The sequence below is a fragment of the Pseudopipra pipra genome, chromosome 4 (genome assembly GCF_036250125.1).
Source record: "Pseudopipra pipra isolate bDixPip1 chromosome 4, bDixPip1.hap1, whole genome shotgun sequence".
Classification (NCBI taxonomy): domain Eukaryota; kingdom Metazoa; phylum Chordata; class Aves; order Passeriformes; family Pipridae; genus Pseudopipra; species Pseudopipra pipra.
The window spans coordinates 4174751-4202053 of NC_087552.1; the positions used below are offsets into that span (position 1 = coordinate 4174751).

The 27303-nt window shown below is 39.0% G+C and overlaps 1 protein-coding gene and 1 long non-coding RNA gene across 4 annotated transcripts in view; one reads left to right on the forward strand and one right to left on the reverse strand.

Annotated features, from left to right (window-relative positions):
* Positions 1-4028, reverse strand: part of LOC135412658 (uncharacterized) — a 50057-nt gene extending 46029 nt beyond the window's left edge. Inside the window, exons 1-3 of one of the 2 annotated variants that reach the window (XR_010429834.1) lie at positions 3528-4028; positions 3253-3327; positions 1842-1891 (exon numbers count right to left, since the gene is read on the reverse strand). This is a non-coding gene — a long non-coding RNA (uncharacterized LOC135412658). Of the gene's footprint in view, positions 1-1841; positions 1892-2139; positions 2720-3252; positions 3328-3527 lie in introns of those variants that run through there. The other variant, XR_010429835.1, reaches the window with a different exon arrangement.
* A 7296-nt stretch (positions 4029-11324) lies between these two features.
* MYOZ2 (myozenin 2) lies at positions 11325-27228 on the forward strand. Of its 2 annotated transcripts, XM_064651417.1 has the most exons (6): positions 11327-11492; positions 12047-12150; positions 17441-17610; positions 19198-19327; positions 20990-21173; positions 26800-27228. In XM_064651417.1, the coding sequence occupies exons 2-6, from the start codon at positions 12075-12077 to the stop codon at positions 27029-27031; spliced, it is 792 nt and encodes a 263-aa protein (XP_064507487.1). In that variant the 5' UTR covers positions 11327-11492; positions 12047-12074; the 3' UTR covers positions 27032-27228. The 2 variants fall into 2 exon arrangements, with proteins under 2 accessions (XP_064507488.1, XP_064507487.1); XM_064651418.1 differs by lacking the exon at positions 12047-12150 and having other exon boundaries at positions 11325-11492.
* The last annotated feature ends 75 nt before the right edge of the window (positions 27229-27303 follow it).

Consider the following 27303-nt stretch of genomic DNA (forward strand, 5'->3'; position numbering starts at 1 on the left):
AGGTGCTCAGCTGTGCCACTAAAGGGAAAAGAATGGCACAGCCATATTCAAAGGCATCAGATGAAGGAGTTTCTTCCACTAACCTGGGGAAGAGGTGACATACATGAAAAATTATGTCACTGTAGATGGTGCAAGAGTTTCTCTTGTGACTCCTTGAAAACTACTGTAATATGAAGTCTCATGATTAACTTACAAATGAGTGAGCAAAACTTGACAAACTTGCCCCTTTCTCAACAAAGTGGAGTTAACAATTAACCTCTGCTTCCAAACAGGTGGCATAACAATAAATGTAGATAAAATCAGTGTGCTGGCAAAGTATTTTTACAAACAAAAAGCTCAAAAAAAAATCTGTTATAATGAGTTAGCAATGCTAATTCCTGGAAACAGAAATCTTCTGGAAAAAGAAGAAAAGACAACAAGTACGTGAACAGAAAACAGCACACCCAATCCTAATGAATCTTCCTTAAAAGCACAGCAGTAAGGAACAGTCTTAGGATGACTAATGAACAGTTTATATGAATACCTGTCCACAAATTTCAGCACTGTAGACATAATATAAAATACCAGCCATTTCCACACAAGATACTAAGGCACAGTGTCTGGGGGAAAGAGAAGGAAGTTGGCATAATTAAAATAGATTATATGCACAGACAAAAATCATGCAGACTTGGGGTGTTTGCAGCTTCCTTGACATGCAGGCCCAAGTTATCATCCAGTACCAAAGAGGATGATGACAGTATTATATAGCTGTTCATTTGAATTTCATTCCTAACAGTAAATACAATACAAGGGAAAAGGCAAACACCTTGGATCTGTCCTCCCTAATTGCTCATCCAGGCCTCTGCTTTCCTATGGCTACGGGTCATGGCTATCTGCCCTAAATCAAATATCAAAGCACCAAGAGAAAATTTCCCTAGGGAAAAAACCTTCAGCCTTTGTATTTATGTGTGTCCTCTCTACATTATACACACCATTTTTTCCTAGTGCAATAACTGAAGAATAGCTTCTGTCAGAGTTCAGATGAAAGGGAGCCCGAGGGAACCCCCTGAGTCCTGCACCAATGACTTTTATTCTTGCAGTGTATTTTTTGAGGGATGGAACTATAAAGACAACTCGAAGTTCCAGACCTTTGCCAACCATAGTTTCTTGTTTCTTTTAGTTCTGTCCTAAGCAAGAGAGGAATTTGGAAAAGTAAATGCTGGCAGCTCCTGTTTGATTTAACAGATAAGCTTTATCTGAATTAAGGGTTGGTACAGCAAGTGTTACCCGCACAATTCAGGGGAGCTAAAGCAATGAAGAAATTACTCAGGGAAGTTAAACTCACATGAACAATCCTACCAGGCATTCCCTTAAAAGTGTGAAGAGTTCTAATTCCACATCTGTAGAATATCAAGACTGAGAATGGAAAATATCTATGGCATGGTTGGGCTCTTGTGAAGTGGAATATATGAGATGGTAGGAGTTTTGTTTTGTGCCATTAGTCCTGGAATGTTTCTAAACTAAATGAATCTGTGAAGAAAGAATTACAAGCAATAGGACTGAGAGGAAATACAGCAGGTTTCAGGAGCGATGTATTCCTTCTATTTTAAAATATGTCTTCTTGCAGAGATGCAACTATGGATCAAAATTTGGCCTTTGAATCTTCATGTTGAAGAGTTATGTATTTGAGTTCATATTTATTTGGATGCAGTAAATTACTTTTCATAAAAAAAATTTGGGGGGCAGACTAACGATGGTGTAATCCAGCAAGGATTACTTCCAAGGCTGTTGCTCCTACTTGGTAAAGAATAGTATCCAATCTATTGCACACCTTCCAAATATACTGTAAAACACACACTTACTGTGGCAACCTGCTCCTTGAGGGATCTTGTCTGCATGACTCCAATAACAGCTAAAGGAAAAAAATGGAAGAAATGCCAAGAATTAATCACAAACTGAGAAATTATCCCTAAAACAACTGCACAGTAGTATAGAAGCTGTTCTCTACACAGTGCAAACTACTGCAATATTTTGCACTTCAGAGGGTCAAAGTGAAAGGTGTATTTGGGAGTATAATGTAGTAACACTTCTTCAGTTGTGATGTGTTACAGTTTTGAAGTTAATACTTGCTTAATCTAACGATACAGTATTCAATCTCACCTAATCAGGTTAGGCACCAACAAGCAGAGCCTTTTAAATGGGTTTGGGAACAATGCTCGAACTTTTCAAAGGTAAGGTCATGACACATCTTGATGACACTGCAACAAATAAATGGTACTTCTAATTCAGTACTTTTATGCTAACTCAGAAAAAGAACATCTGCTCAACTGCAGGCTTTCTGCATTTCAACCATGAAGTATTCCAATTAACTTCAATGTTAATTGGATCACCAGGAAATACCCAGACACTGGAGAAGTCACAAAGCAGAACAACAACATCCTCAGTAGCATTTAGCGAAAATTCACTCAAGATGGTTGGTAATTAACAGTGACAACACAGAAACTCTTAAGCTACTTTGAAAACGAAAACATCAAACAGGAAACAAGTTCAGCCAGACCATAACTTCAGAAATCAGGTCTACATCTCATGACTCATTACTGGGAAAAAACCCCCACAAAATCAATAGACCCCACATCTTCTCTGCTAATACTGAGTCTGCCTATGCAAAAACACCTTGGGAAGAACCCCCACAAAGGCCAAAGGCAGACTTTGAGCTTTAGACGTGTCACCTTACTAATAAATAATCATTCTGCTACTTTAATAATCCCTGAAAGCTTTTAAAACACATCCAAGTGTCCCTGCTTCACAAGCCGTTCACTGACACTCAATGCCTGGAATGTCAGTAAATATTACAGGGTTGCAAGAGGAATATTCCTTGCTTTGGTCACATGATTGTCAGCTGAAGATGACCAGAAAGTTTATTTAGATGTCTTCTTCATTTCTGCTACCTTCACTATGTAAGGATTTCATTTCTCAGCACAGAATTGAAGGTCAGCAGAAAAGCTTGATTCTTAAGTACTTAATTGTCTGAATGAAATGGACCCATTTTGACCTAAAACTTCTGGTCTTTTTTGTACTGTATACTCATTTTCAAAAATACATGTGGTCTTCCATAAGACCAATGCAAATCCATCTCTCTTCAGAGGCCAAATAAGAAATTCATTTTCCACGTAAAACTAATCCTGAATTCACTTCTTACAAATACTTGAAAAGAAAACTCAGTATGTCCTGAGGGTGAATTTTCCTCAGATCTCTTCACTGGAGAAAACTGACCTCCCAGTAGAGGATCTGTTCCCTTAGAGTCATCTGCAACCAGCCTTTAACTTGCTCTCTCAGTCTTCCCCTGTCCTGAATAAAGAGAAACAGACAGTTACTGAAAAATGTTGGTCCAAGTTTGTGCTTTGGTAACCAGCAATCTCTGTGTCAAAAGTCCTTTTGCCCAGTATCACATTGTGAAGCCTAAAAATAACCTGGCCTCTACATTTACACTGTTGGATAAGGTAAGTCACCAAATTCATGTTCAAAACATGTAAATAAAAATTACTTACTTTTCAGAAGTGCTGAGACCTGAAAACAGTAAACAGCATAAATGCCCATCACGTCTTAAAATCAGCCCCCTGATCTGCAGCCTGAACATGGTGTTGGATGTGTAATTTTAGACGTCTAGATTTTAAATGCTTCCTAAAAACAGTCTCAATAAAGCTGGTGACAAGCTAAAACAGGAATTTAGAGGCCTGCTGGGTTTTCCCAGTCATATAGGTTCTTTCTGCTTTTCCAGCCCAAGTGTTTTCAGCTGTAGGTATGACCAAACAGGCAGTGGGATTCACTGGTACATTTAGGACTCAGCTGCAGGACCCCCTGCAATGGGTGTACACGGTTTCCATGGACATTCAAACCAGCTGGGCATGTGCTACAGGGGAAATCTTATTTGGCAGGTGACACCACCACACAGCATTGCAATGCACTGAGTACACAGACAAATCCTGCTTTCATCCTTCTGCAGCAGCAAAGCCCCATTAGCTGACACTCCCTTCCCTGAACCAATCATGGACATATCCTTGTTGTCATTTAAATATATTTCCTGTGAAGGACGGGCAGCACAGGATAATTTATTTTCCCAGAGACAAGCAGCTATAATGATTAATGGGAACATAATTTCCCATAACACAGGGATACTAAAAAGAGAAAGAAATGTGGGACAAGTTATGTAATGTGTACTAACTGAAATATGCTGCATGTCTCTGAAAGGAGACACGATCCTGCTCTCTCTGGAGTGAACAAGAGCTTTGCCACTGAGGGAAACCTCAGTGTTTCAAATCACAGCTCTAGTTCCCCAAAGTTATTCTAATTTACAGTGCAATACTCTTGTGAGCAGCATCAGGGACAAGCTGAGGAAGAAGAATTAAAAACTACTACACCCAACAGCAGAATATTCACCACATGACATATTCCCATCTCACAAAGAACAGTATCATCCCTGTTGACACTTAGGTCTAAAACTTGGGGCCCCCAAGAGCTGCCTTGCCCAAAATGCCCACGGACAAAGCAAGGTTAACACAGTGGCCCTGTGTCAGGACTGAGGGGTCACCCAGACTTTGAGATATTAGTCTGAATCACTTAAAAAACAGCAACTGTACCCAGAGGAACAAGTGTCTTGGAAAGAAACCACTGTTACCTAGGGTGACACTTCTCCTGGAACCGTGCTGAAGTTTCCAGGACAGACTCCCTTCAATTCAAGGGATTATAACTCATGCTCACAATGTTTTTCCTCAGGGCAGCAGGAGTATCACAGCATTTCTTGTGGTAATAATTTCTTCTTCTCATTTTTCTTGTCAAACAGAATTAGGTGCCTGGTCATAGGCACTTATGTACATGCCTGCATCAAGGAACAGGATGTTTAGCTCAGGTCTAATGGTCACCTCCCAGGCCAGAGGAGGCAGAACTGAACCCACAGCTTAACCTTCTGCATCTCACAAGTTAACTCTGACATCACGAGCAACGAGCAACAACAGTACAAAAAAAGTTAGTCTACTAGCCATAAAATTAAATTATGTGGCACAGGCTGAAATTCTGCAAGTAAATCTGGGGGTTTTTTTCATATAAAAAGTAATTTTTTAGGTTAGAAATTTCCATTACAGAAGATGTAACAAATAACTTCCACAACTCAAAAAGCCCACAAGTCCTACAGATCGACTGACAACACAGAGCATTCCCTTGGTAAGACACCCAGCTGGCCCTTAACCAGTACAACAGTAGAAAATATTTAGAAAATCTACTCAGAAAGTAAATTTGGAAAATATGTCAGCTATTAAAATAGTTTAATTAAATTATTAACTATTAAATTAAATTATTAAATCTATGGAATTAATTTTACCCACTTTGTCCTACTGTGCTTGGACATGTTTTAAGGGAAAAGAATATCTGATCAAAAAAATAACAGGACTTTCAGTAGCTGCTACATTAGTTATCATCAGTTCTTCTAGTAAAACATTTGACAATATAAATCAGATTTATATTTAAGCTGTGTGCTTGTGATATGGCATACCAGGTGGCTGTGAAGCTGCAAGACTGTACCACGGTCTGGTTTCCATATTTCTAGTGTTGGGAAGAATTCAGATGAGGATTAATCATAAAACAGATGGAAGAGACTATTTTTATAAGGGGAAAAAAATTGTTACTTTCCACAGGGGGAAAATAGACAAATGTTTTTTCAGTTAATAAAGTGGATGCTGATACAGGGCCTTGCAAAAGAAGTAATTAGAAGGTGTGCTAGATTATATTCTTCATGTAGACAAAAGAATCTGCCTGGAACACAAATAAACTAAAAGATCTCTGGATACAACTGTAATTCATAAAAAGTTCATTGTTACAGAAGATGGCATGTTCTCTTTTCTGGGAGAATTCAGTTGACCTAAAAAAATATAAATAAAAAATACACTTGAATAAGTTTGCACCCCAGAAAGTTTATCAGTTGGGGGAAAGAATTAGAGCCAGTGACAAATGAAGCCTGAGATTCTAAAGGAATATTGACATTTTTTTCCACTGAAGCACTACACAGAAGTCCCAGGCGAGATGATGAACTGTACAGAGTACCAAACAAAGGAAGAAGAAATACTGAAAACATGCTTGGTTTATATTTTTGTTTTGGGAAAAAGCGTTTAAACTAACAGAAACACGCCAGCAATAAAAGTTACTGTGTTACCCTTCTGCAGAGCACTTCTTAATACCTTTTAATACAAGGGTATTTTCCTGCCAATTTTTCCCTATGAAAACACTTGGCCACCATTCCTTGTTGGTTTTGTTTTTTCATTGACTATTTCCTGCCAACACAGTTCCTGTGAGTGCTCACCACAGTGTTCCCACTTAGCCACAACCCCACCTCAGCCTCTCTGCCTTTACACTCCGGTGACATTCTCAGCTTGGCAGATTTATTTCATTTAAATACGATTAAATTTAAAGACTTATTCCATTTAAAGTTATTTCAACCTGAAAAGCTATACAACCCATAATTAATAAACACAGGCTTGATGTTGCTTATGCCTGGATGTAGGAAAAATAGTCCAGATACTCTTCTTTCTCTTCAAATTTGTTTATAGCTCTAGAAACCCTTATTTTGTCCTGCAGTCCACTTTTGTGCTGAAGGGCTCTTGAACTTGTGCTTCAACTAGTGGAGTCATGCTCCAGAGCTGTAACCCCCAGCAGTCACTAGACCAAACACATAAAATTGAACAGGTGTGTATTGGTAGAATCAGGAGCTCGTTTTTCTTTAAACCACAAATTATTTCCCCCCTGATTATTCTCAGCTTTGTTTACCAGTGTTTACCATTTTAAGGCTGATTTTTAAGTGGGGGAATTTTGCTCTCTTCTTTGTTTATTTTTAAGAGTTCACACTGCCCTGACTTAAAAACAAACATCTGAGCTGCAGACCACATATAAAGGACCTCGCCCTGCTCACAACAAAAGTCTCGTTGTCTTCTCTGAGTTCATTTCAAACCCCCAAATTTATAGAAGTTAGATCAACCAGATCCTTGCAGAATGACTTCTGCCACCATCACAAGCCAAGCTTGTAGCTGCCTTACCAGAGACAGAAGAATTCAATGGATATGAAGAAGGCAAATACTTTTGCTCTGAATTGGGACTGACAAAGTGCAGGAAAGCAGAGCCAGACCAGCAATGCTGTTAAAATGTCAGGATTTCATCTCAAGTTTCAAAGTTGAGGGTTTTTTTTCAAATTCTAGCTCCTGCATTCACAAGAACCTGAGCTTTCCAACAGCTCCTTTCCAGAAAATTGAAAAGATGTCTGAAGAGCATGTCAGACAAAAATTATTATATACTTTGCTTGCAATGCAGTTAAAAATACACATTATTTATAAACTGTTGTCCAGAAGATGGATCTTTATTCTGAATGGTTGGATTTGTCAATACAAAGTTAGAAAAACAAGTATGGAATTAATCTGCTAATCTGATAGTATCAATAGAGCTCATAAAAACAAGATACACATTGAGGATCTTCAATTTCAAATACTTTAAAAACATACTGCATTCTTTACCTTTATGAAATGTATTTCGGACTAAACTTTCCCCCTTCACCTTCAAAAACAAAAGCTCCAAGATACTCTGCCAATTTGATGTTTGGCACTCTTCAGCAAACAGAAGAAGTTCAACAACTTGGCAGAAGAGTCACTCTTTCCTTTGAACTCCCTTTTCTTTGGGAATGCTTCCTTTCAAAATCACAGTACCAGCAGCAAAAGCTAACAAAAGAAAATTCTCAGGTATCCAAGAGAAGGCACCTAAACAGATTCACTAGATATGGAGAAAGAGGTTAGAACTAAATGAAGGATCAAGAGAACTTATTTCCAAACAAACATCGACCTGCCAAAGAGATGTGCATGCCATGCAACATTTAAGAAAGCAAGGATGCTCTCTTTTTGAGCCACTTATGCAGACACACCCCATGTTTGTGACACTATGTCAAACTGTAATGTTGTTACAAGCAGGGAGAAGACTTGTGTCCCCTTCATGAAAGAAAAAAACACCCAAATAATATGTCAAGCCCACATTGCAGTGGACCACCCACAGAAACAAATGAGTTTTTAACCAGACCATGAGAACACGCACATGGTAAATTAAAGCTCCCTGGCCTGCTGCTGGTTCTGATGAAGTCTTTGACAGCACAGGCCTGTGCTTGTGGCCTTAGCCCTCAGGATTAAACCAGGCTCTCAGCTTTGTGTTTTCTGAAAATGAGTATTTCAACCGGAAATAAAGCATGGAAGTGTCAGCCAACACTTTACACTCATGCCATATCTGTTGTTCTTGTAGCCCAAATTCCAACCATGCCCACACTTCCACAGCATCCCAGGCCTGCTGAGGCAATTGTCCCATTCTCAGGGAGGAGCAGGGATGGCATTGTGCCTCCAGGGGAAAAAAAAGCTCTGCTCCATCACCCCTTCTGCATAGAAAATGTATTTCTAATATGCCTGTCCTAAATTCAGAAGGGTCCCACAGCACAGAAAAGGTGCTGCTGAAGAAATGCTCCTTGCTCCTTGTGCCTATTATTATGGATTATTTAACTGCAGCCAAACACAGACCACAGTCTCCAAAGAGTTGTACCCATCAAACCATGAATTTCAACGAGGTGAAGTGTTATTTAACAACTAAGATAATTAAGTCAGCCTGTGAGTCTGTGAACAAGGGCAACGTTTACCTGTCATCCTCCTTTAGGTCTTTTTTATGTTACAGGCAAGGCAGTTAAAACAGGAGGGCTATTTTTGGTGGGTTTTGATTTTTGGGGGTTATTTTTTGCAATCTTTCTGTGCAAATTGTTAATAGGTCTGATATGGCAAATGTAAATCCCACAAAGATAATGAAAATACTAAAGCATAGAATGTCTTCCTATGGATCCCAGAGAAGAAAATTATATATATATCTTTGGATCCCAAACAAAAAGACAATAGTAACAATATTTTGAAAAGTCTATCAAACACATACACATTATTGAATACATTATGTCAATATCTCAAATATAACAACCTCTTGCCAGTCTGTCCAATGTAGCTACAGTGAAATTACCAGTCCAGCAGTTAATTGAAATGAAAATATTTAATTTTTTATCTGAAAACAATAATGATTTCTTTTCCCGAAGCAAAACTTAAAATTGGACATATTAAAAAAACCTGTTTTTTTCCACACTTTTCATAGGCAGGGAAGTATATTCCAGATAATGCTACAATTTCTTTTTTTCATTCAAACAAATTTGAATTTAGAACTGCCTCTGACAGAATGCAGGACATATTCCATGAAAATTTATAATAAAATTTACAACTTAGTCTTATTTGCAACACATGTAGGAGGTTTAGGTTCAGAATTTAGGCAAACCCAAGATTACAGGTACACTTATATCTATGGGGGCCAGTTTCATTTTAAAAAGCAACTGTTGGCAGTTTACCTAAAGGACCAGTCTAATTTTAAAAAGCAACTGCAGGCAATTTATCTCTACCTAATTTATTCTTTGGCTCCAGTCAGGTATTTCTCAGTATGTAATACCTGTAAATAATTATCTGAAGCTAAGATGGACACAGAATACAGAAACATCAGTTACATCATTCACTGAACAGTGACTTGGCTGTTGTGTAGTAACCACAACCCCCTTTTTTACAAACAGATGTACATAATCCCTGTGAACCTCTAGATTTCACTCATATTGTGACTGAAATCCAAGGCATAAAATTAAGCATATATGGCAGTCACAGTCTCAGGATGAATTTAAGCACCTGCTTAAATTAAAGAGAGAAGAGGAGAGGGGAGGGGAGGAGAGGAGAGGCAAAGGACATAAAAAGGAAGAAAATGAGAGATAAATAGTTCAGTCTTTTTCCACTTGCCAGCCTGGGCATCCTTTCTGGTCAGTTATGCAATTCAGAGGAAGCAGTGTGGTGGGAAAGATCCCACAATGTGCTGGAAAAGGCCAGACCAAAAGGAAAAGTCTTGGTTAAACAAAAATGACCTAAAGGAAGGAGACAGGTCAATGTTGTCCTTGTTCAAAGCCTGACTTACTCATCCTAGTTTGCCACTAGTTAAATAATTATTCTCATTGAAATGCAAGGTTTGATTTTGTGATGATTCAACCAAGAGGGTGACCGTGATTTTTGGTACTGTTGAAAGTGTCTGATCCAAGCACAAAAACTAGGAAAGAATTACCAATGAGTAACAGCAGCAGGTAAATTCTGATGGTGAGGATTAAAATGACAGCTACTTTGGGGCAGAGATGGCCAAGGATCTCAGAAATACATTTAGCAAAGCTAAGTCTGGGAATAGAAAGCTTGAGGGGAAAATAATGCAATCTGTTGGTTGGATAGACACACTTTCAGGACATTGCATCAGGCACACACATTTTATTTGTCTCAGAGAGCTTCTTGCTTGAAAAGTTATGCACACTGTGTTGGTGTATTTTATTACTCTCCAGATGCCATTTGCAGTCAGAATTCCTTACTCCTGTCATATCAGGGTAGAAGCAATTTTCTGATCAATCCTCCAAGCCAAATAAGACCATCATTTTCCACAAGAAAAAGGAACTTTCTAGAACAAACTCAAATCCAAATTGGAAATACAAAAGCTTCACCTGGCTTTTACTGCCTATAATTCATCTTGCTGCATTCACACAGGAAGGTAAGGCGGGGGAATGTTTCCTTCTGCTACTGTTTTATTCTGTCCAAAACTGGTCACTGTCATGAAATATCTGTGCTCTACATATCACACATTTCCTTGATAAACTGATACAACACTATCCTGGAATGCTGAATATTAGTAAGCTTCAAATTACTGCAGGTTTCTGTCCCCATTTTACAAAGAAAATGAAGGGATTTTGGGTAACAGTTTGCAAGGCCTGTGCTTGTTGAGCAATTACTCCCTAGCACATATAACACTGAAAAAAATCTCATTTCTTTTCCAGAACAGACTCTGTAGATCAGCCATCTGCCACTGACTTTAGCCATCAGCTCCTACTGAAGCAGGGTTTCATCTTTCACTAAAGGATTAGCCCATGCCATTCTCATCTGATATAGTCTTGTCCATCCATATATTTAAAGCCTTACTTTTAAATGTCTCTTTCCTGCTTGTAACACAGAGGTTTTTATTCTCAGAGGTGCTGAGGAGATGAGGAGAATGATCTGTACAAGTACGAGGGGAGCATTCCACCAAATCTCCCAATAAGCTCTCAAAGGGATATAAACTCTCTTTGTTGTGGGTGCAGTTGAATCTTTTCTGTTCTCTTCTTTTGCCAGGAAGATATGAGTGGCTGGAGTGTTTGATTCTAAATATAACTAGTTGATGTCAGCTGGATGCCAACCCCTTTGAAGAGGATCAGCCCCCAGTTTGTCTCAGTACTAGGTACCATGCAGATCCAAGCACAAGGGTACAAACCACCCAGGACCAGGCAGGTCATCCCCATGCATAACTAACTCCTGAAGCTTCAGCTAAAGCCTTGAGGTCGCTTTTTATCTGCACAACCAAACAGTAGGGTAAGTGTATTGTTTCCTGAAATATTTTGACATTGTCTGTCCTGCAAACTGTCATATAAAAGACATTTATGTAACCTCTAGACTCTGCAATTTAAAAGGTGTTTGGGTTTTTTTTTTTATTTAGTCAGAAATGCACCTTTTTTAAAGATGCCAGAGTAACTTCTTTAGTTCCTCAAATTCTTATCAGATTAAGAAATCTCAAAATGTAGCATTTCTAAAATAATAAACCTAGATGTAAATTAAAACCAGTTATGAGCTTACATCTTTTAGAATAATATGTAGATGTGAGAAGGCCTAGACCACTGACACTGATTTTTGCTGGAGAATTTACGCCGCCAACTCCGAGTCCATTCCTCTGAATCTTCTGTCCATCAAAACATGTCCTAGCATCTGTCTGCAAGCAAGAGCTGCCAGTGCATTTTGCAGGGCAGTGTTTCTCAGGCAGAAATACCCGACTTCCCTGCTCAGCCATCCTAGCCAGGCTGTTGGAAATGAAACGGGCCCGACTGTGCGCGCCGGCTCAACAATGTAAAAATGTGTTGTTTGTTTTCCAGCAAGGAAAAATCGTATCAGCAAATCACAATGTTATCAGATTCTGCCCTGATCAAAGAGAGGAAAGAACAAGCATCAGCCATTATGGATGAAATACACAGCAATGGTATAGCACTGACCCCAGCTTCCTGCATATGCAATGTCCTCTAGCCCTCCCTAATACAGTTTTTTAATCATAGAGTTTAACTCTCTTACAGCTTTGTCTCTGGGTGTTTTGCCATAAATAATCTTGTGGGAGTATCATGCTGCCTATGGTAACTAATCCTTTTGTAGTTGCCTCTTTTCATTTGAAAGCTATTTTCAGATGAACAACTGCTGTGGAGGAATGAAGTAATCTAACAGCTGATGTACATTCTGCTAGGATACCCTTTCAGAACATTATTTGGGGTTAATAACATGACTTCATTCCATTTTAAAAGGCTATCATCTAAGAAACATACTGATCTGTACACTCTTTTTTTTTTGCTCTGTTTCATTCTGCTTTTTTTTATATGACTGATAAAAAAATTTTGAAACAACTGTTTACATCTCTGTTCCTTCCTCTCAAACCTTGTCTTTGTAACTAACACATTTTACTAGCACTTGGCAAGTCTCTCTAATGCGCTGCCACCAATTAATCTTATAGGAAAGAAATTTTATTTCTCTGTTGTTTCACTGAGGAAAATGCAGACACTTTTATGAAAAGGTTGCTTGATTTTCTAAAAGAGGTTCTTAAAGTTCTGCTTCTAGTGTGATGCCTTAAGAAGCAATTAACTGCGTTGGGAATACAGATCTGCTTGGCTCTCATTAGGTATGTGCTGGATGCTTCTGGAGATCCTTCCAAGTCTCCTTGTGAAGCCTTTTTTACCATCTACATAAAAGATCAATTTTCTAAAAGTGATAAGCACCCCACAAGACTCACTGGAAAAACAGGAAGCTCCACTAATATTAAGAATTTAGGAAAGTTATACCACTTGCATAGGATGAAACATCGAACATTAGTTTCAAAAATCTTTCTGGTGGGCTTTTGCTCCAAAGGACTTGTGGATGGTTTCTGCACTCACTCAGTGACCATTGTAATTGCAGGAAAAGTAGGATAAGAGACATAAGGATTTTAGAAAAACAAGCTACAAGTTTCAGTGCCTGGTCCTACTCCTTCTGATAATTGCAGAGGGTTTTTTTCTGCAGTTTCTTAAGCAAATACCTCTTTCCTATTTCCATTCTCCACTGAACACGCACTCAAGTCTGAAAGCCAGTCTGCCCTTCCAGATTTCATTACAACTCCATTTTTGTTGGAATTGTAAACCCAAGCACTATATATGCCTGAAATAGCCTGTAAGCTCTTCAGGGCAAAAGGAAAAAAAAAAAGCCTTTCATATGTTTGTTTGGAACCAGGCATTTCACATGGTAAATGTTGCTACTGTTCATAGCAATATTAATAAATGCACCATACCGCCCTTGACATCATTGGTGTTATTGGATAATCTGTGCTGATGCTTAGCATTTGCCTCACATAATCTTTCCTTTTATTATTTATGTATTATCAGATTTGCTGTCAAGATTCATACACATAGTTATGACAGCTTATCCTGCAAGATATGCTGTGATACGTGGCCACTGAAGGCAATACTGACCCTTTTAGTGTACATTCTGTTTCTGCATCTCCTTTGGATGCCTGGGATATTTAAATTTAAAAAAAAAAAGTAAAATGCCATTAAATGGGTGCAATAGGAGTCTGAAATTTATAACTGTACAGGCTGAGTGAAGCCAGTTAGGAAACAGAAGAATAACCAAAGCTGTGGTCACACAAAGTATACGCTAGGTCTTCGGGAGCAAATCTGAACAAGTCTTGGAAAAATCAAGGAGATATCTGGCTTTTAAGTGGCTAAATTCAGCTCTGCTAATTTTTGACATTTTCTTTTGACCTGAATTGTTAATTCAACAGGCTTAACCTGAGATCTGGAAGGTGAACTGCTGTCTTTCTGGGCTTTGCCTCGTTATTCTTAATGACAGTCCTGCACCTGGGAACTGTGTAAAAACCAAATGTACAGTTTCAGCCAGGCTCACAGCCCCGTGAAACTCTTCACTGGTAACACAGGTAAACACCAACAGAAGATTCTGTAATGCAAGCCTTGGAATGACACATAGTAAACTTACTTACTGCATTTTTATTTCAGCCCCTTTTTAATACAATGCTTCGAGGTAAACAGTGAATTTCCACTTCCTTGTTAAAAGATATTCGTAGCAGAAACAGCTGTTGATAAACTGCAAAATCAGCCAAGTTTTTACCAGTGTTGAGATTACCAGTCACCAGGCAAGACTGGTGATGACTGGAAGTGCACATCTGCTGGACTGTGGGACATGACTTTGTGTTTTATGGAAGTTTGGCAAGTCACAGAATAGGAATAGACACCAACTGTAAACCTTCTTATGGTCTCAAAGAGAGACTGCAGCACTAACTCAGTGTATGGATACAGCCACCTGCCCAAACCCTTGGTTTTTCATTGGCAGACTTGGGCTAATCATAACATTTCCAAGGCTACTTGGTAGAGGTAAACATGCATGTAAATCCATATGTTTAAGGAAGCCCTTGGAGTTCATCCCTTGAACTTCATGTCCAGTTCTAGGCTACTGCTTCAATGCATTCTTCAGTAGCTACAGGAATCTTTCCTGATACAGTTAAAAAGTCTTATTTCTGACACTATGACAAACACACTAATATTCATTATTAAAATTTATGGTCAAGATTAAAGTATTTAGAAGACTGTAAACAGAAGGATTAAAGGAGTATTAGGTAGTGAATACAGGAGGGACTACACAAATAATATTTAAATATAGTCTGCTATGATTTTAAGCACAGCACAGGATGGACTAGACAGGAACAAATTAAAGAAATGAAGCTAAAAGGTTAAGATTTGGATTAAGCTATTAACTAAACTGTTAATATTATTTTACAACATCCATTTATGACGTACTCTATCATCCTCTAAATGTCCTCCTTTTCTCATTCTTCATCACCCTTCCTGCACTGACACTGAAACAATCCCTAGACACATCATAAAAGTAGACAGATGATTAGATTTTAGTTGGCAAGGAATTCAAATGAACTTCACACTTACAATTTTGGGATGCTGCCTGGATACACAATGGTACACAACTGTGGCTTACAAAGTAGCTTGGAGCCCTCAGTTAACATTAACAAGAACAGCATGTATGGAAGGGAACAGCAAGGACCAGAATAGATAACGCCCAGCGTGTCCCAGCAGAATCCTGAGTGGCTGGGACAGAGATCTGCAATCACCCTGGCACCCCAGGCTCTGGGGGTGGACATACCACCCATTCTGTGCACAAACGAGGAATGGTGCTGACCTGGGGGGCAAATTTCTTACTCCTTACTCATATAAAGCCAACAGTCCATCTTGAGAAATGCTAAAATCAAAATATGACTTGAGGTCTAAATTGCAGGGCACGAGCCAGTAACCAATGTGGTTATCTCCCCCTCAGAGCCAAACCCCACCACTATCTGTCCCTGATAGGGCTGCACTGGGCAAGCTGAGTCATTTTCTTCCATGTTAAGAACTCTCTGTTTTGTAGCTGCCCCTTAAATAACAGGAGGTTGTCAGGATTCTTTGCACACACTATTTTTAAAGCAGAAGTGCAGGTTCCAGCTCCCAATCCAGTTAACTTGCTCTTGTTCCAGTTAAATCCATTGCAAACATTCAGTTGAAACTGGTATGAGCAGAAGTGGATCCACAGTGATGCACTGCAGGGCCCACTAGCTTGTTTGATTTACTCCATGGAAAACTCCTGTCTGTACAGCTTTGGCTAAATATTTAGTATACCTGTCTCAATTGAATCTTCCTAAATGTCAGCACATCCCATTGTTTTTCCAACATAAAGTCACTAGGAGACACATGCCAGGTTGAGCATGCCATTTACTCAAAATGAAACCCTTCATTATGCAAGATTAACTTTGGCATTAGGTACCTTTTGCAGCTAATTATTTTGTAATTTTAATTTTGTAATTTTAATTTTAAACCTGTGTGTTTACTCTGAAAGCAAGATATAGTGCCTTACATATCATTTGTTTTCATTTCATTTTAATGCATTAAAATACATGTCAAATTTCAGAATTTTAAACCCTATAGACCATAAGAATGTGTGAAGGATAGAATGTCTTATTATTAAAGAAATAACAGAATGTGACCTTGAATAAGTGGATCAAAGAAACATATTAGACAACTGATATAATCCTCAAAGCACACTGCATCTTTCCTACTTTTCTTCCTGAAGGTAATGAACTGAGAACAATTTCAACTAATAAAATTATAAATATTAAAGTAAGAGGCAATGGGAATTATTTTCTTAGAAATTCTGTTTTTACTATGTGATCCAATTATTGTTCTATTTGTTAAATTCTACAACATTCTGAGCAGAAATAAATATGCAGAAAATACTTTTGTCAGTGTTTAGGTTACTGTATTTTAAGGTTTAAGTTTTATCTATAGGTTGAGGACACTCAGTGAGAGTTCAGTCACTAAGCAATAACTTTGCTCAATGCCCCCACCATCCCAGTTTCCAGAATGCTACCAGGATGATGACTAGTAGGAATTCTGATATTCAGCATTCTCTGTTTACAGTCCCAGCTCATCAGCCCTTCCCCTGCTTATGCATTTTCATTTTCAAATTCCCCAGCATGTAACTAAAGACAAAGAAGGAATTTTTTCCCAAGTAGTGAATCAAGTAATATTGTCCAGCAATTCAGTTTCCTCTTAGAGAGAATTAAAATATTTTCAATTAATCAATTGCTAGAAGCGTATTGTAATTCTTTGTTAGGGCTCTCATTTTACACACCTTGAGCTTTATTTTGAAAGTTAGTTTAAAAACAATTTAAAAGTGCTCTTTAATAGAGACTTTCTAATGCAAACTTTTCTTAAAAGGACAAAACATGCCCTGGACTACAAGAGCGAGCAGAATATAAAAGAATCATTGAAAACACAATGTTTATAAGCAATAAGAATCTGGTAGGTATGTTTAAAAGGGGTTCTCTCTCATCTATCCAATGCAGGACACAGAAAGTTTAACTGCAGGTTTGATGTGGGAACCCTGGGGTCAGATGGGACTTTGCTCCCAGTTTTTACCAGTCTGCTGTTAATGTGGTGTGTGGGACACTGCAGATCTGACCTTGGGAACAGCTGAATGCCATTCAGCTGAAGGAAGTTTGGAACCTGAGGTTTGTGATGTTCCATACTCTCCCCCACAATTCTGCAAGAAGGATTAACGTCACTAACTCCCTGTGAAGCTGTGCTATGTGTTAGCTAAGTATGCACTAACATGTTGCTGGATTTCAGGTGCAAGGGATGGAATATCAGGAATTGAAGGCAAACAGAGGTTTGTATTTACCCACTGTGTTGCAGCCTCACCCACCTTAAACCTTGGGAAAAAGGTCAGCACGCCCAGAGATATCATGGTAGAGGAACTCTCAACGCTCAGCAACAGAGGGGCCAGACTCTTCAAGAGACGCCAGCGGAGATCTGATAAATACACTTATGAAAATTATCATTATGTAGCAAACAAGCCAAGAAATGTGAGTATTTTCTACTGACTTATTAATGAGACAACAGCCAGGCTAGCTTGGGTTCCCTTGGTGCCTGTGATACAAACATTGTGCATGATCTATTTGTAGTTTCAGGAATAGAAGCAAACCCCTGTACTAGAATAAGGTTATTTGTATTTTATTGAGATCTTACAGATTACTAAAAAAAAATAAATTTACATTTCTTTTTGTATGGTACAGATATTTCAAGATATTTCTCTGATCACTCAACAGAAGTTAAATTACACAAGGATAAAGTGGGATGAAGTTTGAGCTTTGATAAATCTGCCTTTTTAAAATAAATCTGCGCAAGAGAAATCCCATATAAAAAAAAATCTGAATAACTCAATTAAACACCCAAGGCTATTCTTAAACACTATTATTTAGAAGCCCACCTGAATACTGTCCCCCCAATTTCTGCCTCTATTGAGTATTAGAAGTTACACAGATAAATTCTGAGCACATCACCAATCTTGTCAGAACTCTCTGTGCACTTCCATGATTTTGCTGCAGTCTGACAGATTCGTTTCCCTCTAGTCCACTTTGTCCCACAAAAACACAGAGTACACGTGGTGTACACTGAGTATGACATTCCAGTACATGAAAAAATGATGCCTCTGGCTCCTATTCCCTTCCCCTAAGTGTCTATTTAGCCACCACTGGTGGTGTCTTCACCATCGTTACGATTCTGCCTGCCAAAGTTAATCCTTCTAACGTCCTTCAGGATGACTGGAAAACATTCTGCCTTGATCTTTTTTTCGTTGTTGTTGCAAGTTTAAACACGTATTGTTTGTTTGCTTTCCTACTTCAAGAAACTCTTACTCTAAACCAGCCTATATTTAAATTGCTTTTAGCCCATGTGTCATAGCTAAAATAAGATACTGACTTCTTATGAGACTCTAATTCTATATTTAAGCAACAATGATTAAGCTTTCGGATGTTTCCTTAGAACCGATAACCCGATAGGAGGGTGGAAAATAACAGCATATCATGAGCCTCCAGAAAGTGACCTGCACTGAAATTGTTATTTCTATTACAAATAAAGGAAAAGACAATCCCAAACAAAAGCAGTTCAACAAATGCAGTGAGTTTTCAACTGATACGGGAAGAGATGCTTTGAAGAATCGATGCTTTGAAACCCAAAGGGCTCAAACTTGCCAGATTTCTGGAACCTTTAGGGTAGAAAGAGTGGCATAGAACATTTTAATGTCAAATTAAAAGCCACAGGGGACACATTTTATGGGCCTCCCTGTCAAAGTGACCAGAGTGACTCTTTGCTGTGAATCACCCAGCCCATATGCACGGGAGATTCTGTGCTGACTGGTGTGAGCATCACATGGGATGAACACTCTTCATAGACTGCTTATCAATGTTTAAATATCCCAAATATAGGGAAATGCTGGACAGCTCGGATGGACGGTTGTAATTTAGGAATCCTGTTGACCTAGCTCAGTTTGCCTTAGGACTGTACACCCTGGGAATCAGATCTGGGCTGTGCACTGGAGCATCATTCCAACCTCACCAGGGAATCCCGGGTTGTTGTGCCTGTAAGTGATATTTCTTTCCCTCTGAGTGCAGCGTGGGGAGCCCATCCCGAGCGTGAGAATGGACGGCCTCAGCGTGGAAGGAATTCCCCAGCACGCCCCAATGACACCTCCCAACACCCCCGACCCCCGGAGCCCACCACACCCTGACAACATTGCCCCAGGTAACGTGGCAGTTTGCAGACATAGGACAGGTTTAGTTCCCATTTCACAGCAGAGAAAGGACCTTTTGATAAAACAGAATTTGTTAATAGAGGGGGATAACTTTGAGCTATAACTATAACTTAACAGAATCTCTCACAGAAAGCTAAAGTGGTGGTCTTAGTTGCTTCTGCTCATTTGTCAAAGATCTGACATATCCTCTGTACTACTTCTCCCTAAACTGAAAACATACCTTAATATCAAGAGAGACTGCTCCTGTATTTATTGGTCCTATAAACATTGAGAAAGAGATCCTCAGATTTAAAACCACATTAATATACTGAGTTTTCTTTGCCAAACCTTGGTTTCTAATACACAACACACTGCTCAACAGTCTGAAAGTTAGTCATTGTAGTTTAATTATCCATCAACGTAAATCTGAAGTCACTAAGTTTTGCTAGAACCCTTTGGAGAGAAGTAACTTTAAAAGGGATTTGCCTCTGGCTGCATAAACTGTTCTTTTTTAAATCCTTAACTGTGGGGGTACTGTTGGCTTTATTTAAAGCAGTGAGCTACAAGAAGGCCTTATTTTGTATTCTTTAAAGAGTAGAGAAGGCTAATTTGTTTTAATTAATTTATTCAGTGATATAGCCCTTCTTCCTGTTTATGAATTATCCATGAGCAGCCCGTGGTTTTTACAAATTCATTCTTTGTTCAGAATTACTCAATGCATGTTTTGTGCAGACCTTTTCCAGTCCATGCAAACTGGGTCAGTGCTGCTCTGTCAGTGACTGCTGAGGCTCTGTGCATCCACTGGGCAAATACAATGCAAACAGAGATCATTTCCATTGCTCAGACATGATACAAATCTTCAGGCCTTTCTTTAGGCAAAAAAAGTCTGGCAAAAGGAGAAGTTATTAAACCACAAGGGGTTTTTAAGCTTATAGAAGGAAATAAAGGTATTTTAAAGACTTAGATGTAGTGGGAGGGTAAAAGGGTAGAATAGATCTCCCTTGTATTTCAAATAAATATTGTACCTCACATAATTGGTCAGTCACTTGCTGGTTTTATTTCTTCAAACTGTACATTAAGGTTTGTCTTCCCCCACAACTTATTCCTGCCCTACTGTACTTGACTTTAGAAGAAATCACACTGAATATGGAATTTTTTTATTTAGTAAAATTCTGGTCCAAGCCTGATCCTCAGATGATTATGCAGAGGGAACGACTGACTGTTCACTGTTTCAGATGATGAAAAGGACCAGAGAACCAAGTAGGCAGGACATTTTAAATCAAAGGGGAAAACTCCACTAATAATGACTGTCACCCTAAGACTGCAGAATTATCTTAGTTTTAGTCAAAAGGTTGGTTTAAAAATCTTTTTGTTAATTCAGCTTGAGGACTGTGTAGCTACAATCTGTTTTCAAACAAATGCTTACAACAGAAAAAAATTCATATAAAACTCAAATAAAATTAGCCTCATATTTTGGAGCAGTTATCTAAAAGGCTACAAATTTCCCCTGCCATCTCCCTGTTTCTGTGTAGCTTCAGCCAAGTGACTTGACCCAGCTGTTCATTTTTACCTGAGAAATGATGGTGTGTTAGTTCCTGGTTACACAGGATGGTGGTAAGGAAGCAGAAAACACCAAGTATCGTTATAATGGGTTTGCCTTGATCCCACTCCAGGATATTCTGGACCACTGAAAGAAATTCCTCCTGAAAAGTTCAACACTACTGCTGTGCCCAAGTATTATCAGTCTCCCTGGATAGAAGCCATTAGAGATGATCCAGAGCTGCTGGAAGCTTTATATCCTAAACTTTTTACACCGGAAGCAAAGCCAGAACTGCCTGACTACAGGAGCTTTAACAGGTAATTCTGAATGCACATTGAATTTTACAGAGCAGAGAAAAATCACTATGAAATAAAATGTTTCCACCAGCTGTAAAAAAACACCTCCCACCTGTGTTGGCAAGTGTATGCTCACGAACATGAACACACACACAGATTACAAGTGGCAAACAAGACCATCAAGGAGGAAACTAGTCTATCTCTAAGGTGTGGGCCCAAAGTCAGGTTGTAGAACTAGGAATATATGATAAATTGCTAAAAATAATGAAAGAAAGTATCAGAATCAGTGTACTCACCAGATGGAAAATATGGGCTTCAAACTCCTTTCAGTATTTCTGTTGTTGAGTTCAGTAGGTACAGGACCATAAGCACTATCAGAGAAACAAACTCTCAGTCAAAACTTTGTTTCTAAGCTGTATAATGTAAACCACTCTTTTTTTATTATTCTTTTATAATACAACTCACGTAGCTTTTTTAAGGCCATGATAGTACAATGAACTTTAACCTGCAACCAATCCCTCACACCAAATAGTTTGCAGATTACACATTTTATTGCATTGAATACTTCTTGTGTCTTTGATAACCTTCAGTGACAAATTACCAGATAAAACACTGCTTTACTTACTAGCAACTATTATATTAAGGCTTTCAGTAGGACTTCTAGATATATGGACAACACTAGGATTTTAAAGTTTTAAAACAAAATCTTATTTATGTAGTTTAGTTTCTTTCATTCCGTTGACACTATTTGTATTTATTGAGGTTATGGACAAATTTTCTCTAAACAACCCCTGCTGAGTCCCAGACAGCTGAGCCAAACCAAAACCCTTCCTCAAAACTCCAGACAGCAATCTATTGAAAAGGAAAATGGCTCGTGGCAATACAAACTCAGAGAAGAGCCCCACAAACATCACTTGTGTTCCTGATGTTGATGTGAGTCTCAACCATGAGTGCAAGGACTAAAACATTACACAATTCACCATCAAAACTGGCACTGCAGACACTGCACTAATTGTGGTTTCCTAACAGCACCATACATTGCCATGTTAATAATTAAGTCTGTGTGGCACACTCTTCTGAGCACACAAAGTAGCAAACACGAGTCACTGAGCTGTGCCCCAGCTGCTCACACTGGAACAGTAACAGCACAGTTTATGGACTAGAGTTATTGTAATTGAAACAAAATTGAAACAAAACAACAAACAGCCCGTGACAAAATGCCAAAGACACATATACACGGAGACAGAGTCAATTCTCCCTCTCCCAAGAGAGATGCTAGTCATTACTGGGAAGGACAGGGTCAGACAGGGCACAGAGACTCCATTAACAGGGATATGTGTCTTGAGGTGGTGTCTGATGGCTTCTTTGTGGATTTTTAGCTGTCTCTGTGGTCCCATGTTCTGCTAGTTGTCCTCTTTACAACACTAACTGTTTGGATTTCTTTCTATGGGGATTTTCTCTATGTATGACATGGCAGAACTGTGGCTCACCACAGCCTGAATTTCTTGAACATATGTGCAATCCTATAAGGGAAAGGTCAATATTATCCCTTGTAACTGCCATAAAAACCTGGCACATAAATCCAAATTCAAAATGTGAAATTGGTAAATACAGAACACAGACATATAAACATAATCCACCATAACTCTCCTTCTCCTGGAAAAAAATTGACATCCAGAAGAAAATAAAAGAATGCCTGGTGGACCTAAAAAGCTGTTACATAGAACATGTTCAGATTTATGTTGTCCAGCAAGAAGGAGTAGATCCAAAAAGAAACTGAGAATTTGCAAAATTGAAATTCAAGATAATTGCCTCTTGGAGAGGATTTTACAGCCATGATTCAGGGTCTACACTCCTAAAAATGCACAGGAGAGTGTCTGGTTATGGGATTCAAAACAGAGCACACTGGATGCCCAGCAAACCAAGAGAAATGGACTTCTCTGTCCAGATCCTCAGACATCCTGTGCATCTAGGTCACAGCATCCTTGACTTCTTTAATTGCAGTCTTGGAGAGAAAGCCAATGATGGTGTATTAAGCAATTACAGTGTGATATAATAGCAGCACTGTGTTATCAGTGAGGGGATCTCTCAAGGCTTTCTATCCTGCCTCATCCCTCAGTGAAGTGCCATTATGTTTGTTGTGCAAAGCGCTGGCACAGCCAGCGTTAGTCAGGAGGGGTGTGGTTAACAGTAAGGGTGATGCACAGGATTCCCAAGGGAAACGGGGCTCAGATCCCTCCAGGATCATTCAGTGGTGCCTGTTAAAGTGGCACTGGGACTTTACAGGCCAGTTCAGGTTCCTTTCAGCTTTCCTTGTCACACAACAAACTGTAAAAGCAACGCAACTTTGGCAGCGAGGGAGGTCTGATGTGTTGGAACAGATGCACACATGCATGGATTAAAAGAACAGAGATTAATTCCTATTAGGATTGAAGAAGTATTTACTAGTGAAAAGATTTCTTGTCTCTTCCCAGTGTGGAAGCACCTAGTAAACATCAGTGGGAAAGCAGCATGAATCTACATTTGTTGAGGAGTTTATAAAATTAGTTAAATTAGTACCTTTATCCCATCTGCTTTCTTGGAGCTGGATAAAATGTCAGAGGTAGGATCATGAGTAACATACAGAGCACTACATCTTACTCACATAGGACAAGCAAGTCTGACTAGTTCTGCCTCTCCTACCAGATAAATTCTCACTCAGCTTTCTCAATTCCCAAAGACAACTCCTTCAAAAACACTACAGGAATCCAGTCCATCTGGGCTGGGCTCTGTTTTTCTTGATTCACCGATTCTGAACTCCATTATAAAAATGCTGGGATGAGAGTCTCACAGGAATTTCGGGTGCTAACTTGAAGTGGTGTGAGATTAGTGGAAGCTGGGTGCTTAGCCAGTTCCTTAGCACCTACAAACCTCTGTGAAATCAGCATTAGCTCTTGCACTAAGCTCCCAGGAGACCCTGAGCATTTTGCAGGGTCAGGTTCTTTGCTCCCATGTCTCCTTGCACAGAATTAACAATAAACAGAATGTTCTATGTTCCCATTTTAAAACCTGAAACTCACCTTTTTTGTAATTTTGTAATTGGAGACACCAATCTAATACAGTAAAGCATTTCATCAAGCTTTCCCAAATAATCAACTACAATTGATTAGGCTCTTATGTTGAGAAAATAAAATGTTCAGTAAGAAAGACCAAAGAAGAAAAAAAAGAAGTCCTGCTAAAACAACAGCTAAAAATAAACATGATTGTGCCTGCTATTGTTAAATCCTGCACCTACTTTTTAGGAATATGCAAAGTGAATATTAAACAATCTGGTACACTTCCTGGTGCCATTTCCTATGGCTCTGAACCAGAATTTCCACCCTTATTATGAGCAATGACTCCTGGAATTTTTTAGCCATGAGATCTAGGCTTCTGTACGATGAATCAGAGCTCAAGTGGTACAGCTGATGAGCACACAACAGAGGTCATTGCAACACCATGTTGTCAGACAAGTTATTGCTCACAAAAATATACCTGGTGCTGCTGTAAAGGAAAATTAACATCTATTAGCCAATTACTGTACTCTCCTTTCTGTCAGTCATATGTGTCTCTGCCTATAATGCAGGAATGCACAGTTCTCTGAGGCCAGACCTTGGACAGGAACTACATGCAGGTGTTTTGCCACAGAAGATATCTGAATTTCCACAAAACACCCTCCTGTTTCTGTTGCTCACAGAAACATGCCGTATTTAAAACCCAAAAGTACTACAGGGAGGATGTTTCTGACTACAGAATTGTTTTGCATTTTATACAGCTATTATTATTTTATTTTGATTATCCCTCTAATACGCCTATCAATGAGAATTAAATATCACACAACAATGAGAATGTGTATGGTAATTAGGGCAGCAATTAAAACAATCTTTATTATCCAGTTAGATGTATATCACTACATTCACTCTGTGCCAATTACCAAGCAATTATTTTAATCAGTATCATACGGTATCCATTTGACATTGTGACCTAGAAGACAGTTTCACAGGAAAAGCTTGATACCACAGGCCCTTTGTACAAACCATTTCCTTTGACCTCAAGAGAATTTAATGTCTGGACTGGCTGCCTCTGATGCAACATCTTGTCTTCCCCTGACTTGAGAAACATTTTTAGAGCTTACTCCAAAGCTGAGTTCTCTCAGTGAGTGTGCATGCCCAGAACCTTCATGATTTTTTATATCTCACAGGATTGATGCTTTGGAGTTAACACCAGCCCCTTCAACAAATGCTGCTCATACCAAAATTCAGTGAATTATCCATGTAATGACAGAGCAGTGCCATTTCCTTTGTGTCACAGATTCATTTTTATGAACTAATCTCTTATTTCTGTGTGTGTCCTAGTCAGATCTTCAAACGATTCTCTTGGTATTAATTTCTCTGGAATTCTGCTATAATACCTGGAGCCACTGGAAATATATTCCAGCAGATCTCTTCTTTTGTACCACACACAAAATCCACTAAGGCTGGTGAAGATCCATTTCAACAAAAATTCACTTTCCCATGCCACTGCATGTTTGGCTTTGCAGAAATCAGGTGCAGCTTAAAAATCTGACACTCTTAACTGGCCAGAATATATCCCAGCAAAGTCACGCAGCTGATCAAAATGCAGAGCACATATGTTTGCTTATACAAAAGAGGCTGGAAAAAGTGACAGAAAAACTTGAGTTTGGTGTTTTTTTCAGTCTGAAACCTGCATATATAGAATAACCATAGGAGGTTTTTGGAAATACTGTTTTAAAAGATTTGCAAATGCACATAACAGTCAGCTCCAGTTTAGTATTCCTTATCTTTCAGTTTTTCAGGCTTATTGCCTGAGGGAACATTCACATTTAAATAACATGAAAAATGCTGGCCAAACAGTGTTTTAGGGCTTAGTTACATAAACATTCCCTTCAGAAACAAAGCTGGTGTATCAAGTCCTCACCCGTTCCCCTCCTTTCCAGAGCCTGTTGTCTTTGGCTGTCCCTTTCTGCTTCCCATTACACTCCACTGCCTCCTCACTTATATTGCTACAATTGTTTCAGCATCATGAGATGAACCAGACTGCTGAAATAATTTGGATTTTGAAGCGCTCCTTTGTACTGAAGTGTCTTTGTCTAACCCAGATCCCATAAGTGACCCAAGTTTATAGCACAGCCCACATACATTCTAACTGGTACAACAATATGGTGCTGAAATACAGTGCAGTGGGAAGAACAAGCAACTGGGGAGAGAAGAAAATGGGGTGAGAACTTCCTGAACTAATTACTTGCTAGAGAGAATGTGTCGAGCTACGTTTTCAGACTTATCAACTTATCACCAGCAAAATAAGTTTAGTAACTGTGACTCACCAATGACAAGGTTTTCTTGCCACATCTTTTTTCTCTCGGCTCTTCCACCCATTTGAATTTTAAAGAAGGTTGAAGGCTTTATCTAAGGGAAAATAAATCAGATCTTAAAGAGAATTTCCCAGAAAAACAATCAGAATGCTTTTCCCAAAAGCTTGAAAATCTAAACAAGAAATTGGACCAAATCTGTATCATTAAAATAGCTTCTGTTCTTTTCAGCTCCTGGGAGGAAAACAAAACAGGTATTTTTAAAATCACATTTTACTTTTGTTTCTCTAAAATCTACAGAGTTGCCACTCCCTTTGGTGGTTTTGAGAGAGCATCAAAGCTGGTTAAATTCAAGGTCCCAGATTATAACCTACTGATGCTAAACGACCCCAGATTCATGATCCTTGCAAACCCTCTCGCTGCCAGAAGGTCCTTCAACAGGACTCCCAAAGGATGGACGTCCGAGAACATCCCTGTCGTGTTCATCCAGCCCGCGGAGCCCAACCCCGTTCCAGAAACAGAGGACCTGTGAGAGAGCCTGCATTCTACACCCTACAAAATGCTGGAAGCTGCACATCCGTGTATTTTTGGTCCAAATATTACTGAAGGCTACTGACAAATTTTTTCCCTGGCAGCTGGAGCATAAGCAATAATGTCTGATGCAGTGTCTCTTTTCTGGCACCAAATTTCAGCTGTAAACACGATATAAATAAAGTCATTTGGAAAATATGACAGCCATGTTTTCTATTTGTGTTTACATGTTCTTCTTTTACTTCCTAAAATCTTTGCTTGTAACTTAAGAAC